This window comes from Oncorhynchus tshawytscha, linkage group LG29 (genome assembly GCF_018296145.1).
Source record: "Oncorhynchus tshawytscha isolate Ot180627B linkage group LG29, Otsh_v2.0, whole genome shotgun sequence".
Classification (NCBI taxonomy): Eukaryota; Metazoa; Chordata; class Actinopteri; order Salmoniformes; family Salmonidae; genus Oncorhynchus; species Oncorhynchus tshawytscha.
Window position 1 is genome coordinate 6,993,802 of NC_056457.1, and position 15,803 is coordinate 7,009,604.

At 42.1% G+C, this 15,803-nt stretch overlaps 1 protein-coding gene across 1 annotated transcript; it reads right to left on the minus strand.

Annotated features, from left to right (window-relative positions):
• Positions 1-406: 406 nt before the first annotated feature.
• Positions 407-15,102, minus strand: LOC112228024 (enoyl-CoA delta isomerase 2). The gene is made up of 10 exons (XM_024393142.2): positions 14,945-15,102; positions 13,721-13,883; positions 7,991-8,089; positions 7,071-7,253; positions 6,680-6,749; positions 6,282-6,384; positions 6,058-6,178; positions 4,032-4,121; positions 3,651-3,794; positions 407-1,400 (listed from the first exon to the last, which is right to left on the minus strand). Exons 1-10 carry the CDS (start codon positions 14,986-14,988, stop codon positions 1,245-1,247), a joined length of 1,173 nt encoding a protein of 390 aa, XP_024248910.1. The 5' UTR covers positions 14,989-15,102; the 3' UTR covers positions 407-1,244.
• Positions 15,103-15,803: the final 701 nt, after the last annotated feature.

The window sequence follows — 15,803 nt, forward strand, 5'->3', positions numbered from 1 at the left end:
TAGTACTGGAATGTGCCTCTGGGGTGCCCTTGGGCCAAAAGAGGCCACTCCAAATGGACAGAAATACTGTCCTGAATTCAGCTCACTGGACACAGGGGTACACCTCCCCATACCAATGAGCAAAAGAATACAGGTTTCATGAGATAAGACATGTATTAATATTATCATTTAAGTACACTTACATTCAAACCAAAATGTTATGTATACAATTAGCAACTAATCGTCCTTTGTCCCTTTTGATTTACTATCTAAATATTGCTGGCATGAAGGCTGCAGAGCTGTTGCAGTTGTTTTTTGGTGCAGTACGCCCTCTACAGGATATTAAATTAAATGGCAGAACTATCCTACAACCCTTCACCATCATTATCATCCTTTTGTCAAATGACAAAGACACATTGACGATTTATTATTTTTTTTCTGCTCAAATGTATTTATTACTGTAATCAAACAGATATAGATGTGTGAAACAATGATGCCATCTCCAAGAATACTTTTGAGTGCATATAAAATACCATTGGACAGTGCAAAACACAATCCGCTCTGCTCAGCTCAGTTTTTTTGGACTGTAAGGCACTACCCATCTTCAACTTACCATATGCACCTCTTGGAAGCTTAGTCCATGTAAGTTACAGGTAACTGCCAAAATAATGGAAACACTTGCATAAATGAGGGATACAAAGTATATTGAAAGCAGATGCTTCCACACAGGCGTGGTTCCTGAGTTAGTGACCCTACGCCCTATTAAAAGGCACTTTATGATGGTGTTTCCTTTATTTTGGCAGTTAACTTCACTGGTGGTTCAAAACATGGAATGCCCAGATATGTTAATTGCAAAACGATCAAGATCAACAGTTAAAAATCTACAGAACGGGATGTTGGGTGTTCATACGGTACAATAATAATACTAATATTATAATGAATTTACAAAACCATCTGATAAAACTGAAGGGGAAAAAAGGCATCAGCTCAAGGCTCAGCATGGTTACAGGCTTTATCCCATTGACATCTCTTCTTACAGGTTAGTGAATCTAGGCTGGAGCTGTACTAGGGGAGGAAAAGGGGGGAGGTATGGGTTGGTGTGATGTGGGTCATGCTCATTAGGGCACATGACAGAATACATTTTCAAATGTTTTACAACGGAAAATGTAAATGAGCGTGTTTCGGTCCATTTTTTCCCGATTGATACCTAATGGGCATGACTCTGGTTAGACGCTCTGTCTGTTGGTCTCTGGGGGAGGATCTCCTCACAGCTTAGCCTTAGCCTGGAAGAAGCTCATGATGGCCTGCATGCACTCATCTGAGAGCCAGCGCTCCACCAGGCGCTCCACCTCCTGGTCGTTGACAGTGTGGAGACGTTCCTTCTCTGTCCCACGGATCAGTTGCTTGGACAGGGCTAGGGACTGGGCAGCCAGGGAACAGCCATGGGAAGAAAGTAGAGGTCAAATAGATAGGATTAGAAAAAAACTTTAGTGTTCATACAAAATGCGGAAAAGTGTCTTTGGTTTCATGCGGATCCGTAGGTAACCCATTCCGCCTGACAGAGCTGGTGTAATGGAGAATTGTTTTAAGATGGTCATTCTATGGACGAATTAGCTATTAAATTAAGGACTCCTTTAGGTACAAAAAAATATATATATATATGAACAAATTATTTGATATAATATTGAATTTAGCCTTTACTACTATAGCCCAGAGAAATGCATTGAATAACACATTCATAAATGCCAAAAACCATAAGAAACAAGCTCTTGAAGTGTCTGTCCTATATCTAGGAGATATAAGAACACTCCGGAAATATACTGTGCATTCAAAAGTGTTCAGACCCCTGGACTTTTCCACATTTTGTTACATTAGTTTTAATCTAAAACTGATTAAATAGAGGTTTCCCCTGGGTCAAACATTTTGGTTAGCCTTCCACAAGCTTCCCACAATAAGTTGGGGGAATTTTGGCCCATTTCTCCTGACAGGGCTGGTGTAACTGAGTCAGGTTTGTAGGCCTTCTTGCTTGCACACGCTTTTTCAGTTCGACCCACAAATATTCTATAGGATTGAGGTCAGGGCTTTGTGATGGCCACTCCAATACCTTGACTTCGTTGTCCTTAAGCCATTTTGCACCAACTTTGGAAGTATGCTTGGGGTCATTGTCCATTTGGAAGACCCATTTGTGATCAAGCTTTAACTTCCTGACTGATGTCTTGAGATGTTGCTTCAATATATCCACATAATATTCCTCCTCATGATGCCATCTATTTTGTGAAGTGCACCAGTCCCTCCTGCAGCAAATCACCCCCGCAACATGATGCTGCCACCTCCGTGCTTCACGGTTGGGATGGTGTTCTTCGGCTTGCAAGCTCCACCTTTTTACTCCAAACATAATAATGGTCATTATGGCCAAACAGTTCCATTTTTGTTTCATCAGACCAGAGGACATTTCTCAAAAAAGTACAAATCTTTGTCCCCATGTGCAGTTGCAAACTGTAGTCTGTTTTTTTTTATGGCTGTTTTGGAGCAGTGGCATCTTCCTTGCTGAGCGGCCTTTCAGGTTATGTCGATATAGGACTCTTTTACAGTTTTACTGTGGATATAGATACTTTTGTACCGGTTTCCTTCAGTATCGTCACAAGGTCCTTTACTGTTGATCTGGAATTGATTTGCACTTTTCACACCAAAGTACGTTCATCTCTAGGAGACAGAACGCATCTCCTTCCTGAGCAGTATAACGGCTGTGTGGTCCCAGTGTTTATACTTGCGTACTATTGTTTGTACAGATGAACGTGGTACCTTCAGGTGTTTGGAAATTGCTCCCAAGGATGAACCAGACTTGTGGAGGTCTACAATTTTTTTCTGAAGTCTTGGCTGATTTCTTTGGATTTCGAGCAAAGAGGCACTTGAATTTGAAGGTAGGCCTTGAAATACATCCACAGGTATAGGTAGGGAAAAATACAATCTTTTTTAATTTGTTCATTTTCGCATGCAATGAAGGCATCAAACCTGCGAATTTATGAATGATTTGTATACATTTACATTGTGTATTGGTTATGCCTCGCCCAGTAGTAACAATAATAAGGGAATGATACCCCCTAAACAGCACAAAGCAGAATCAAAGGCTTACTATGAGATTAAATCTATTTTGGCATGCATGACAAACAATTTTAGGCTCAGCTCTTCTACTGATCTGAAGCAAAACAATTTTCAAGCATTATACAATGGCCCAGTTGTCTGTAACTCATTGCCAATTGTGCAAATATTGTAGCCTTGCCATCATTGCCATGCAGACTTAATGACGCATTCCTGTAACATTTTCTCTGCTTATGTTAGCGATTATGTAATATTGTGGTCTAGATATAATGCCATATCATATACTGGTGACAGTTTTGAATATTCAACTGCGCTGTCCATCAGATCAGCTTGGGACTTGTTGAAAAATGTGTCAATGAACTTCAATTTGCACGATTTGGCACCCTCCGGTCTGCGGAAGCGCAACTACGGCCAATATTAACATCATTCAAAATTCCTGGAACATTCAAAAGGAAGTTCTGTAAAATACAACCAGCTTTCATCAATTTTGATACGTTCCAGGAATATATTCCACAAAATGCACAAACATTTCAAACCTCTGACTTTCAATATTTACTGGGGCTTTGACTCACATTTCTGGGCAGCTTTGCATAGGCCTTGAGTCTGGTGGCCACCTCGGTCTGGAAGCTGCTGTCAGGGAAGACCTCGGTCACCAGGCCCTGGGCACAAGCTTGGACGGCACTCAGCTTCTTGTTGAACAGCAGCATCTCACTGGCCTAGTCACAGAACATGGCAATGCTCTATTAGTGTAATTTCATTCAATTCCAATTGCAAATGAAAAACATTCAACTAAAATACAGAAATATTAAAAAAAATAGCTGATCCATATCCGAAACTTTGCCTTTTTTTGCATCAATCATGCATTGATGTTAGAAAAAGGGAAACTGAGAAGAACTGTCTGAGAATATGAAGTGCAACATTTGCAGCAAAAGAACAAGGTTGTGCATCCATACCTTTGCATTGCCCATTATTTTAGGGAAGGTGTAGGAGGAGCAGCCTTCTGGGCTCTGTCCCAGCTGGCTGAAGGGGGTGTGGAATGTAGCCTGTATGGGAAGAAGCATACGTTAGGCAGGAATACCACCACCCTCTTACTGCAGAGTATAGTGAAGCATTGGAGTGGAGAATGGCAATGTGGACGTAGTGGTATGGGTAGTGCACTAGTGGTCACAACAATCGTGACCAAGCTTGGCAGGTATATTAGTGCTGGTGGGCAGGAACAAAAGCTTGGGGACCCAGTATCTCTCCAGGAGTGTAGTTGGAAACCAGGTTTGGATTCAATTCCAGGTAAATCAGGAAGTACACTGAAATTCCAATTATCTTCAATGCTTTTCAATGAGGAACATTTGGAATTGGGTTTACTTTCTGAATTGACTGGAATTGAAATTGACCCCAACCCTGATATAAACCAATGCTAATATCGTATTATCAACTAACAGACGTGTATAGAGATCGACCGATCGGCATGGCCGAATAGTTAGGGACGATTTCAAGTTCTCATAACAATTGGTAATCTGCCTTTTTGGACGCCGATTATGGCCTATTACATTGCAATCCACGAGGGGACTGCGTGGCAGGCTGACCACCTGTTACGCCAGTGCAGCATCAAAAGGACCTTGTGGCTGCAAGGAAGTCGCTAGCTAGCATTAAACTTATCTTATAAAAATTTTAAAAAATCAATCTTCACATAATCAGTAGTTAACTACACATGGTTGATGATATTACTAGGTTAACTAGCTTGTTCCGTGTTGCATATGTTAATTTATCGTCGAATCACAGCCTACTTCAACTTCGCCAAACGGGTGATGATTTAACAAAAGCGCATTTGCGAAAAAAGCACAATTGTTGCAATAATGTACCTAACAATGAACATCAATGCCTTTCTTAAAATCAATACACAAGTATATATTATACAAGTATATACAAGTATATATTTTTTTAAACCTGCATATGTAGTTAAGAAATTCATGTTAGCAGGCAATAATAACTAGGGAAATTGTGTCCCTTCTCTTGCGTTCAGTGCAAGCAGAGTCAGGGTATATTCAGCTGTTTGGGCCGCCTGGCTCGTTGCGAACTGTTGAAATGCCATTTATTTCTAACAAAGACTGTAATTAAGTCGCCAGAATTGTACATAATTGACATAACATTGAAGCTTGTGCAATGTAACAGTAATATTTAAACGTAGGGTTGCTACCCGTTCGATCAAATACGGAACGGTTCCGTATTTCACTGAAAGAATAAACGTTTTGTTTTCGAAATGATAGTTTCCGGATTTGACCACATTAATGAGCAAAGGCTCGTATTTCTGTGTGTTTATTATATTATAATTAAATATACGATTTGATATTTGATAGAGCAGTCTGACTGAGCGATGGTAGGCAGCAGCAGGCTCGCAAGAATTCTTTCAAACAGCAGCTCTTAGCAATGCTTGAAGCACAGCGCTGTTTATGACTTCAAGCCTATCAACTCCCGAGATTAGGCTGCCAATACTATAGTGCCTATAAGAACATCCAATAGTCAAAGGTATATGAAATACAAATGGTAGAGAGAGAAATAGTCCTATAGTAACTACAACCTAAAAACCTATTATCTGGGAATATTGAAGACTCATGTTAAAAGGAACCACCAGCTTTAATTTGTTCTCATGTTCTGAGCAAGGAACTTAAATGTTAGTTTTTTTACATGGCACATATTGCACTTTTACTTCTCCAACACTGTTTTTGCATTACATAAACCAAATTGAACATGTTTCATTATTTATTTGAGACTACATTTATTTATGTATTAAGGTAAAATAAGTGTTCATTGTTCATTCAGTATTGTTTATTACAAATACATATAAAAAAAAAATCGTCATCGGCTTTTTTGGTACTCCAATACTCGGTATCCGCGTTGAAAAATCCTAATCGGTCAACCTCTCATAGAGATACAATATAAATGTGTTCTTAGCCAGCAATGAGTGGACATGACAAAGCACCTTACCCTCTCTGTGGCATAGACAATCTCGAACAGGCCCAGTAGAGTGACAGACACGCCCACAGCCGGACCATTGACCACTGCAACCAGGGGCTTAGGGAAATCGATGAACGCTTTGACAAACTCCCTACACACACACACATTTGTCAACAGATGATATCAACAGCATTAGGAAAAAGGTTCCTTCAAGGTAAAAACTTTTACCTGCTCCTCTTGGGTAAAGACGTTACCTTAGCAACTCGCCTGCATCCTTTGCCATCTGCTCGATTCCACCCTCGGGGATTTTGGTGAAGTTTGTCAGGTCATTGCCACTGCAGTAGAAGTCTCCACTACCTTGAGGGGGTCAATTAGGGAGAGCCACTTAGAGCAATTGAGAAGACTGGAGCAGTGCAAGTTACTGTATCACGGCAAAGCCTTGGAGGTCGAAAGAAAGAAAAGCCGGAACACAGTAAATCTTGCTCCCACATGCTTTTTTCCCCATGCACCATAATATACTGTGTGCTGGCTTTTCTTTATTCCTAGCGTTTCATTTCTGGGCCAGCAAAAGAGTGCATATTCATATTACTGATAGTCTCTCCATAACGCATTCATGACTTCCATTGGAGAAATTGGTTGGTTTGGCTCTTACCTGTGATTACAGTAATGACAGAGTCATCTTTGCCAGCTTGCTCCAAAGCCTTGATGACCTCGTTGTACATCTGGATATCAAGAGGGAAACAATTTTAAATAACAGAATTGAAGAGCTGGATGATTACTGGATGTTTGTAATTGCTCTTCTCATAGACAGTAAGCAAATCGTTCACTATGACAAGGCATTTCATTGATGAAACACAAAAATCATACCACAACGTCGGTAACACTTAGCCTTAGGATACTCTATGGTTTCACAATGTTGTGTAGTACTTACAACTGTGAAACCCATCTACAAAATATGTCTACCGTTTAGACTGCCGCTGATGTTGGGCGGTGGGAAATAGACTATGACACGAATGCTTAATAAATGTATTCATTTGAAATACCTCCACAGTGATGGCGTTTTTCTTCTGTGGCCTGTTGAGGCGGATAGTGGTGATGTTGTCCTCCGTGGAGACCAGCAGCGTATCAAAGGTAGCAGCGCTCCCAGTGGGCTGTGCGGCTACCGCAGGCCCCTCGGCAGCCAGCAGAGAATCGATCAGGTCCACATACTGCTGTCTGGCATCCTCCTGAGAGGAAGGAAAAGGGAGATGTACAGTGTATTAATTCCTGTCTGTCAATTTCATTGTGTGAAGACAATGGCACATCTCCACATCGTGATGACACCGGAGTTTTTAGTGTTCTTTTATTGGCTTTGGGTGACATTCAGTAAGACTGGCTGATTCTAATATGTTTTGTTTTTTAACTACTATCATTTTTGTCTGTGTTTGAAATTGCTCGCAAGTCATGTGTTTGTCTGTTGTTTTTAATAAACTGGGGAAGAATAGTCAAAATAATCAAATGGGTATCTTAATAAAAGATGTATGAGTGGTGTTATGTACATGGAGTTCCACAGGGATGCTGACCCATGTCGACTCCAATGCTTTCCACAGTTGTGTCAAGTTGGCTGGATGTCTTTTGGGTGGTGGACCATTCTTGATACACACAGGAAACTGTTGAGGGTGAAAAACCCAGCAGAGTTGCAGTTCTTGACATAAACCGATGCGCCTGGCACCTACTACCATACCCGGTTCAAAGACAAATCTTTTCTCTTGCCTAGTCTGAAAAGGCACACATTCATCTCAATTGTCTCTAAAAATCCTTCTTTAACCGGTCTCCTCCCTTTCATCCACACTGATTGAAGTGGATTTAATAAGTGACATCAATAAGGGATCATAGATTTCACCTGGATTCACCTGGTCAGTCTATGTAATAAAAATAATGTTTTGTATACTCCGTGTATATGCAATGTTGGAATGTAGATTACCTGAGATACAGAACCCAGAGACTTCCAGGCATCCCATTTGGCCTTGCCGACAAAGTCGAGCATCCCTGGCTTTGGGGTGTTACAGGGTCCCTGAGTAGCCTAGTAAGACACCAAAAGAGAGAAGAGGAGATACTGAAATGAGATACAGCCGGTGTCTCTAGTACACTTTAAGGCCTTACTGTACTTGTCCTGTCTCCTTCATGAACTCTGACCATTGAACAATCTAGGTCATTTTCACTAGATATCAGATGGAAGAAAACAGATTGAAACAGCAGGGGGTGATACCTTGGATAGCTTTCTAATCATTAAAACATGCACAGCAAATTATCCAGTGTTAAATCAAAATTGAAAGTGTGGGGCCATATACACACTATAATCAGTGTTAAATTAACACACTGCTTAGTGTCAGACCTTATTCAATTATTTCCCAGAGTGCCTTGCCTTTCAAATTAATTCTAGTTACCACCAATGACTATTTGTTAGTGAGTGACAGAAGGATGGTTATTGCATTCACAAATTTTTCGGTCCTGTGGACTTCTAGTCAAATCAAATGTTATTTGTCACATGCACCGAATACAACAGGTAGTAGCTTATTTACAAGCCCTTAACCAACAATGCAGTTAAGAAAAAATATGGGTTAAGAAAATATTGACTAAATTTTAACAATAACGAGGCTATGTACAGTATACAGGGGGTACCGGTACCGAGTCAATGTGCGTGGGTCCAGGTTAGTCAAGCTAATTGAAGTAATATGTACAGTATCAGTCAATAGTTTAGACACCTACTCATTTCAGGGTTTTTCTTTATTTTTACTATTTTCTACATTGTAGAATAATACTGAAGACATCAAAACTATTAAATAACACATGGAATCATGTATTAACCAACAACAACAAAAAAGTTCAAAATATATTTTATATTCTTCAAAATAGCCACCCTTTGCCTTAAATGACAGCTTTGTACACTCTTGGCATTCTCTCAACAAGCTCCTTGAGGTGGAATCACCTGGAAGTCACCTGGAATGCATTTGAATGAACAGGTGTGCCTTGTTAAGTTAATTTGTGGAATTTATTTCCTTCTTAATGAGTTTGAACCAATCACTTGTGACAAGGTAGGGGCGGTAAAAGACCAATTCCATATTATGGCAAGAACAGCTCAAATATGCAAAGAGAAACAGCAGTCCATCATGACTTTAACCTCTACGGGATCAGTGCCGTGCCCGTGCCCCCCACACGGGACTGTTGACCTAACGTGCGCTAATGTGGTTAGCATGACGTAAGTAACAAGAACATTTCCCAGGAGATAGGCATGTCTTATATGGGCAGAAAACTTTAATTCTTGTTAATCTAACTGCACTGTCCAATTTACATTAGCTATTAAAGTGAAACAAATACAATGGAATTGTTTGAGGAGAGTGTACAACAAAACTTCACTTAACTGGTTTGATACATTCACCTCTGAAGGTAAATAATGTACTTCCATTCAGTAATCTTGCTCTGATTTGTCATCCTGAGGGTCTCAGATAAAATGTAGCATAGATTTGTTTGATAAAATCAATTTTTATATTCAAAATGTAGGAACTGGATTATACAGTTTGAACCCCTGCTGATGCGTGTCGCCACCTGGGTGTCAGAAGGCTGGAAGGAGATAAGTAGTTGAGTGTCATCCGCATAGCAATGATAGGAGAGACCATGTGAGGATATGAAAGAGCTGAGAATCTTGGTGTATAGAAAGAAGAGAGGGCCTAAAACTGAGCCCTGGGGGACACCAGTAGTGAGAGTATGTGGTGAAGACACAGATCCTCTCCACATCACCTGTTAGGAGCGGCCTGCCAGGTAGGATGAAATCCAAGAGTGTGCATAGCATGAGACACTCAGCTCAGAGGGTGGAGAGGAGGATCTGATGGTTCACAGTGTCAAAGGCACCGGAAAGATCTAGGAGGATGAGAATAGAGGAGAGCGAGTCAGCTTTGGCAGTACTGAGAGCCTCCGTGATAGAGAAGAGCAGTCGCGTTTAAGTGACCGGTCTTGAAGCCTGCCTGGTTAAGATCAAGATGTTCATTCTGAGAGAGATAACAAGAAAGTTTATCAGAGACAGTATGCTCAAGTGTTTTTGAAAGAAAAAAGTAGTTTTTGACGTCAGATGAGTCCAGTGTTGGGTTCTTGAGGAGGGGAGCAACTAGGGCCACTTTGAAGTCAAAGGGAACACAGCCAGTGGTCAGGGATGAAGGAAGTGAGGAATGAGAGGTCTCAAGAGATCGTCTGGAGAAGGGAGGAGAGGATAGGGTCGAGCAGGCAGGTTGTCAGGTGGTCAGACCTCACTAGTTGCAGGATGTCATCTGGAGATAGAGGGAAGAAAGAGGTCAAGGTTTAGGGTAATTCTGTGTATGTGAGACCAGTGGACTCAATAGGCTGAGTGAATGAGTGTCGTCAACCTTTTTGTCACCAAAGTGATTGACAAAGTCGTCCGCAGCGAGGGAGGGGTTGGAGAAGGTGGAAAAGAGTTTAGGGTTAGAGGCAGAAGCTTGAAATTTAGAGTGATAGAAAGAGGCTTTAGCAGCAGATACAGAGGAAGAGAAGGTAGAGAGGAGGGAGTGAAAGGATGATAACTAAACTTTGAGGACCTTTCCTCCATTTTCAGTCAGCTGCCCGCAGCCCTGTTCTGTAAGCTCACAATGAGCCACTCAGCCACAGATCAGGAGGGGAGGGCCAAGCCAGCCAGGAGGAAAGGGGACAGTGTGAGTCATAGGATGCAAAAAGTGACAGTGGAATTCAAATGAGATGGACAGGTGAGAGAGGGAGAAAGGAGAAAATCTCCACTTAAGAGAAATGATTAGACCTGTGCCACCACCGCAACAACCAGATGCTCTCGGACTATGAGAGAAAACCGAGTCAGATGAAGAGCGAGCAGCTGGAGTAGCAGTGTTCTCTAGGGTGAGCCATGAACTCAGAACTCTTGACCGCAGATCAGCAATTCCAAACGATGCCAGAGACCCAGAATTCCACATGTGTTGTGCGTGCAGGGTAGACTAAATTAGAAGGGTTGCAGCGAAGGGATGGGGAGGTGTAAACAAGTATAGAAAAAGCTACAAAAGAGCTAAATTAGATCAACTGTAAATAACTAGGTAAGATACTCAAGTGAGAAAGTGGTGTGATGAACCCCCTCTCTTTCCTTCCTCAAATAACTCAGCAGAACAGTCCTCATTTCGGCAACAGCCTTAGTTTTGCGACAAAACCACCACTGACACAACCGCGGCTGAGATACCATGGGAGACAGAAGAACTAATTGCTAATTGCCTAGCCAAGGTGGAGAGCACATATCCCTGTACCAATTGCTGATTGCCTCGGAGAGGTGAAACCACTCCCCCTCCAATACAGCCATTGATTACCAAAACAAGTCACAAATTCCCTGCCCATTTATCCTGGTTGATGTGTAAACAACAATCTGCATATTATGAACAGTCAGCAGTTCACACACTAAGTAAGCAACTGGGAAGACAGGTAGCACTTAAAGTAGATGGCCCTAGCTAGCAAAAAGAAAGTACTAAACCACAACAGATAAAGACAAAAAATGATACGTATCACTCCTGGAGATATCAGGAGTGCTCTAGCTATAGAATGTAAAACTCTACAAGTCACTCAAAAGGCATGGCACTCTAGGAAATATTCAAATAAGGTTTTACACTAAGCAGTGTGTTAATTTAACACTGGTTCCAGTATCTATATGGTCCCCCTCTTTCAGTGTTGATTTAACACTGGAGAATTTTCTGTGTACAGTACAATGAAAACTTGTATTTTTGCTGAAACAGCATCAAACATGCAAGCACCCGACCCCACACACACACAGACAGCCTAAGAGCCGCACAGAGTCCGTTGAAGTAAGTTGAGTCATCCGAGATGATGCTAGCAACCCTCAAGATTTTTTTTTGTTAGACCTGGGATTCGAAATCGGCAACCCTTCAGTTACTGGCCCACCGCTTTAAGCCCAAAGCTTCTTTCAGTAATATGCTACTCAATACAACTGTGACACAGCAAAAGAAAAAAGGAGCACCCCATCTTTCTATCATACTCTAGATCAATGTTCCCTCTAAGCTATGCAGAAGAAATATCAGCCAGGGCAGAGAAGCACAAAATTGAACTTCAAGAGTTTTCCCCTTTAGTTTACATTGTCAACGTTTCGCTCTACTGTGGGAACGGTGCTCGAATCAATGCAATATGAACCACTTTCAATGTAACATACAAAAACAAAATGAACTATGCGGAAAGGCTCTGGAGCAACGAACCGCCCTTGCTGTCTCTGCCTGGCCGGTTCCCCTCTTCCCACTGGGATTCTCTGCCTCTAACCCCATTACAGGGGCTGAGTCACTGGCTTACTGGGGCTCTCTCTTGCAGTCCCTGGAAGGGGTGCGTCACCTGAGTGGGTTGATTCACTGATGTGGTCATCCTGTCTGGGATGGCGCCCCCCCTTGGGTTGTGCCATGGCGGAGTTCTTTGTGGACTATACTCAGCCTTGTCTCAGGATGGTAAGTTGGTGGTTGAAGTTATCCCTCTAGTGGTGTGGGGGCTGTGCTTTGGCAAAGTGGGTGGGGTTATATCCTTCCTGTTTGGCCCTGTCTGGGGGTGTCCTCGGATGGGGCCACAGTGTCTCCTGACCCCTCCTGTCTCAGCCTCCAGTATTTATGCTGCAGTAGTTAATGTGTCGGGGGCTAGGGTCAGTTTGTTATATCTGGAGTACCTCTCCTGTCCTATTCGGTGTCCTGTGTGAATCTAAGTGTGCGTTCTCTAATTCTCTCTTTCTCTCTCTCTCTCTCTCTCTCGGAGGACCTGAGCCCTAGGACCATGCCCCAGGACTACCTGACATGATGACTCCTTGCTGTCCCCAGTCCACCAGGCCGTGCTGCTGCTCCAGTTTCAACTGTTCTGCCTTATTATTATACAACCATGCTGGTCATTTATGAACATTTGAACATCTTGGCCATGTTCTGTTATAATCTCCACCCGGCACAGCCAGAAGAGGACTGGCCACCCCACATAGCCTGGTTCCTCTCTAGGTTTCTTCCTAGGTTTTGGCCTTTCTAGGGAGTTTTTCCTAGCCACCGTGCTTCTACACCTGCATTGCTTGCTGTTTGGGGTTTTAGGCTGGGTTTCTGTACAGGACTTTGAGATATCAGCTGATGTACGAAGGGCTATATAAATAAATTTGATTTGTTTTGATAGCATTATGTGTCTGATTCTCTGTAATAAGGGTATTGGAATAATAATGCATTTTATTTTGTAAAGTGGTTTCTTGCATCAAACGACAACATTTTCAGTCACCTTGTCTGAAGGACATGTGGATAAACAGATTAATGTCACTCTCTGCATGTTATTTTCTCATGGAATGTAGGCCTACATTAAACACCACACATTTGCTGCTGCTGAATGATAGAATAGCTTTTTCCATGTTAAAATATTATGGGATGCATTTTATCCACTGTTTTTGATGGTAGGCCTACGTTATCAAATAGCCACAGTAGCCAACTTGACCATTTAAAACTGTAACTTATAGCGGGTACAGCCTCAGTGTTCACAGTAAAAGCGCACTAGAAGTTGCACCGAATTTTCACAACTAAAGTTTGTGCTCAGCAGACCTGAAATGTGCTCATTACTGAAAAAGATTAGAGGGAACATTGCTCGATGTTCAGAAACATGACAGCCAAGTAGCTAAGACTAAAGCACAATGACCTCTAACCTGTTTGAAGAGAGCATAGATTTTCAGCTTGGCCTCATTGCCAGGGTCTTCCTTCAGTGTGCCCATCTGACTCTTGGCATGATTGAATTGCTCCACCGTCGCCCCCATCATAGAACCAGTCATGTGCAGCTTCAGAGTGGGAATGTGTGTGACTTGGACTGCCCTGAAGAGATGATTTCAGGTCAAATTAGTGACATAAGTGGTACGGTTTCAATAACAATTACTGACTGCCACAAAGACTAAATAATATTATAAGCCAAAATTGTTCAATTAAATAGCCAAGCACAAATGAACTGAACTTGGCTGAGGGCATTAAACTAGATCCAAACACCTACAGTGGCCTTTATAAATAATTAGTGGTATTATATATGAGCAGGATCAGGAACAGGACGAAAGTTAATGTACTGGGAGTTACAGTACAGTTTGTGATACAATGTAGTGACAGCATTGGATGGGTCATCAAGAATGAGTTGTGACCTTTCCTCTGGTTTTTATTCATGGTAGCTAGTTAGACCTTAGAGTGGGTCTTTGGATAGACACGGAACCTAGCTCCGTCTGGATGTGGGGCCAAGGGCATAGCTAGCTGTTGAACGGCTAACTGAGTAACTAGCCTTTCAACAACCAGCTATGCCCTTTGCCCCACATCCTAGCAACAGGTCATCGTGTAAGTGTTGTTCGTGGTAGCTGATACGTTGGAATGTTAGGTCATGAACATCCTGTTTTTATATTGTCATTTGCTGCTGTAACTGAAGTCGACTGTGGTATTTTGGACGTAAAAACGGCAGAATTGCAGAATAACTGCAGTTATTCTGCACTCTGACTGCAATCTTTTTTTCGTCAGGGATACGGAAGCACCCCAGAACAGCTGAGCGATAGCTAACTTGAGCTAACCTAGCAAGCTAAACTTAATTCCAAGCAAGACAGACAGCCCTAGCTCGTTTAGAACATGACACCCTTTAAATACAGGCAGAGTTTTAACAGACTCTCGTGCCAACCAGCCAAAACTGCATGGTGAAAATACAATAATAACTATTCGCAATGACGATTAGGCTACTGTTATAACGGTAGCTAAACTAACTAGCTCCCGTCATACAGGACAGCTAAACTAAAAATCTACTTAAATTAGCCGGGCTAATTTACTGTTACTAGGTCTATGGTTTGACCTCAAATCCGTGCAACATAGGCTACATTGCAAGTAAGGGGATTCTTTATAGCTAATCTTACCTGACAAATCGCCACGGAGAAATTTTGCGTAAAGCCACAGCCATGACAGTTTGGTAATTTCAGTCCAAAATACAATAACTTGGATGTTCAAGACAATCCAGCGAAATGAATTAGCTGTTTACAATATTGAACCCTCCCCTTGACCTTCGTTGTCCTTCACCATTGGCTAAGGCATTTGCACCACCCTTTCCATGAAGGGTGCGTTCCAGGCTGTTGTCGTGTTGCTCAGGTGATGACCGTGGGGACTGGGGAGCCTTGCGCAAATCGTTCCCCACGGAGTTATATACAGTACCAGTCAAAGGTTTGGACACAACTACTCATTCAAGGGTTTTTCTTTATTTGTACTATTTTATACATTTTAGAATAATAGTGATGACATCAAAACAATGAAATAACACATGGAATCACGTAGTACCCAAAAAACCATTAAACAAATTCTTCAAAGTAGCCACCTTCGCCTTGATGACAGCTTTGCACACTCTTGGCATTCTCTCAACCAGCTTCACCTAGAATGCTTTTCCAACAGTCTTGAAGGAGTCCCCACATATGCTGAGATCTTGTTGGCTGCTTGTCCTTCACTCTGCGGTCCAACTCACCCAAACCATCTCAATTGGGTTGAGGTTGGGTGATTGTGGAGGCCAGGTCACCTGATGCAGCACTCCATCACTCTCCTTCTTGGTCAAATAGCCCTTACACAGCCTGGAGGTGTGTGGTTCATTGTCTTGTTGAAAAACAAATGATAGTCCCACTAAGCGCAAACCATATGGGATGTCGTATCGCTGCAGAATGCTGTGGTAAACATGCTGGTTAAGAGTTCCTTGAATTCTAAATAAATCCCTGACAGTGTTAACAGCAATGC

Excerpts from the sequence above, each read along its gene's own strand:
- LOC112228024 (XM_024393142.2), bottom strand. The coding sequence starts at position 14,988 with ATGGCTGTGGCTTTACGCAAAATTTCTCCGTGGCGATTTGTCAG. Across the intron at positions 6,179-6,281 it reads GATGCAGGCGAGTTGCTAAG|GGAGTTTGTCAAAGCGTTCA; the intron begins GTAACGTCTTTA and ends GTGTGTGTGTAG. Across the intron at positions 1,401-3,650 it reads ATGCAAAGCTGCCCAGAAAT|TCCCTAGCCCTGTCCAAGCA; the intron begins GTGAGTCAAAGC and ends CTGGCTGCCCAG.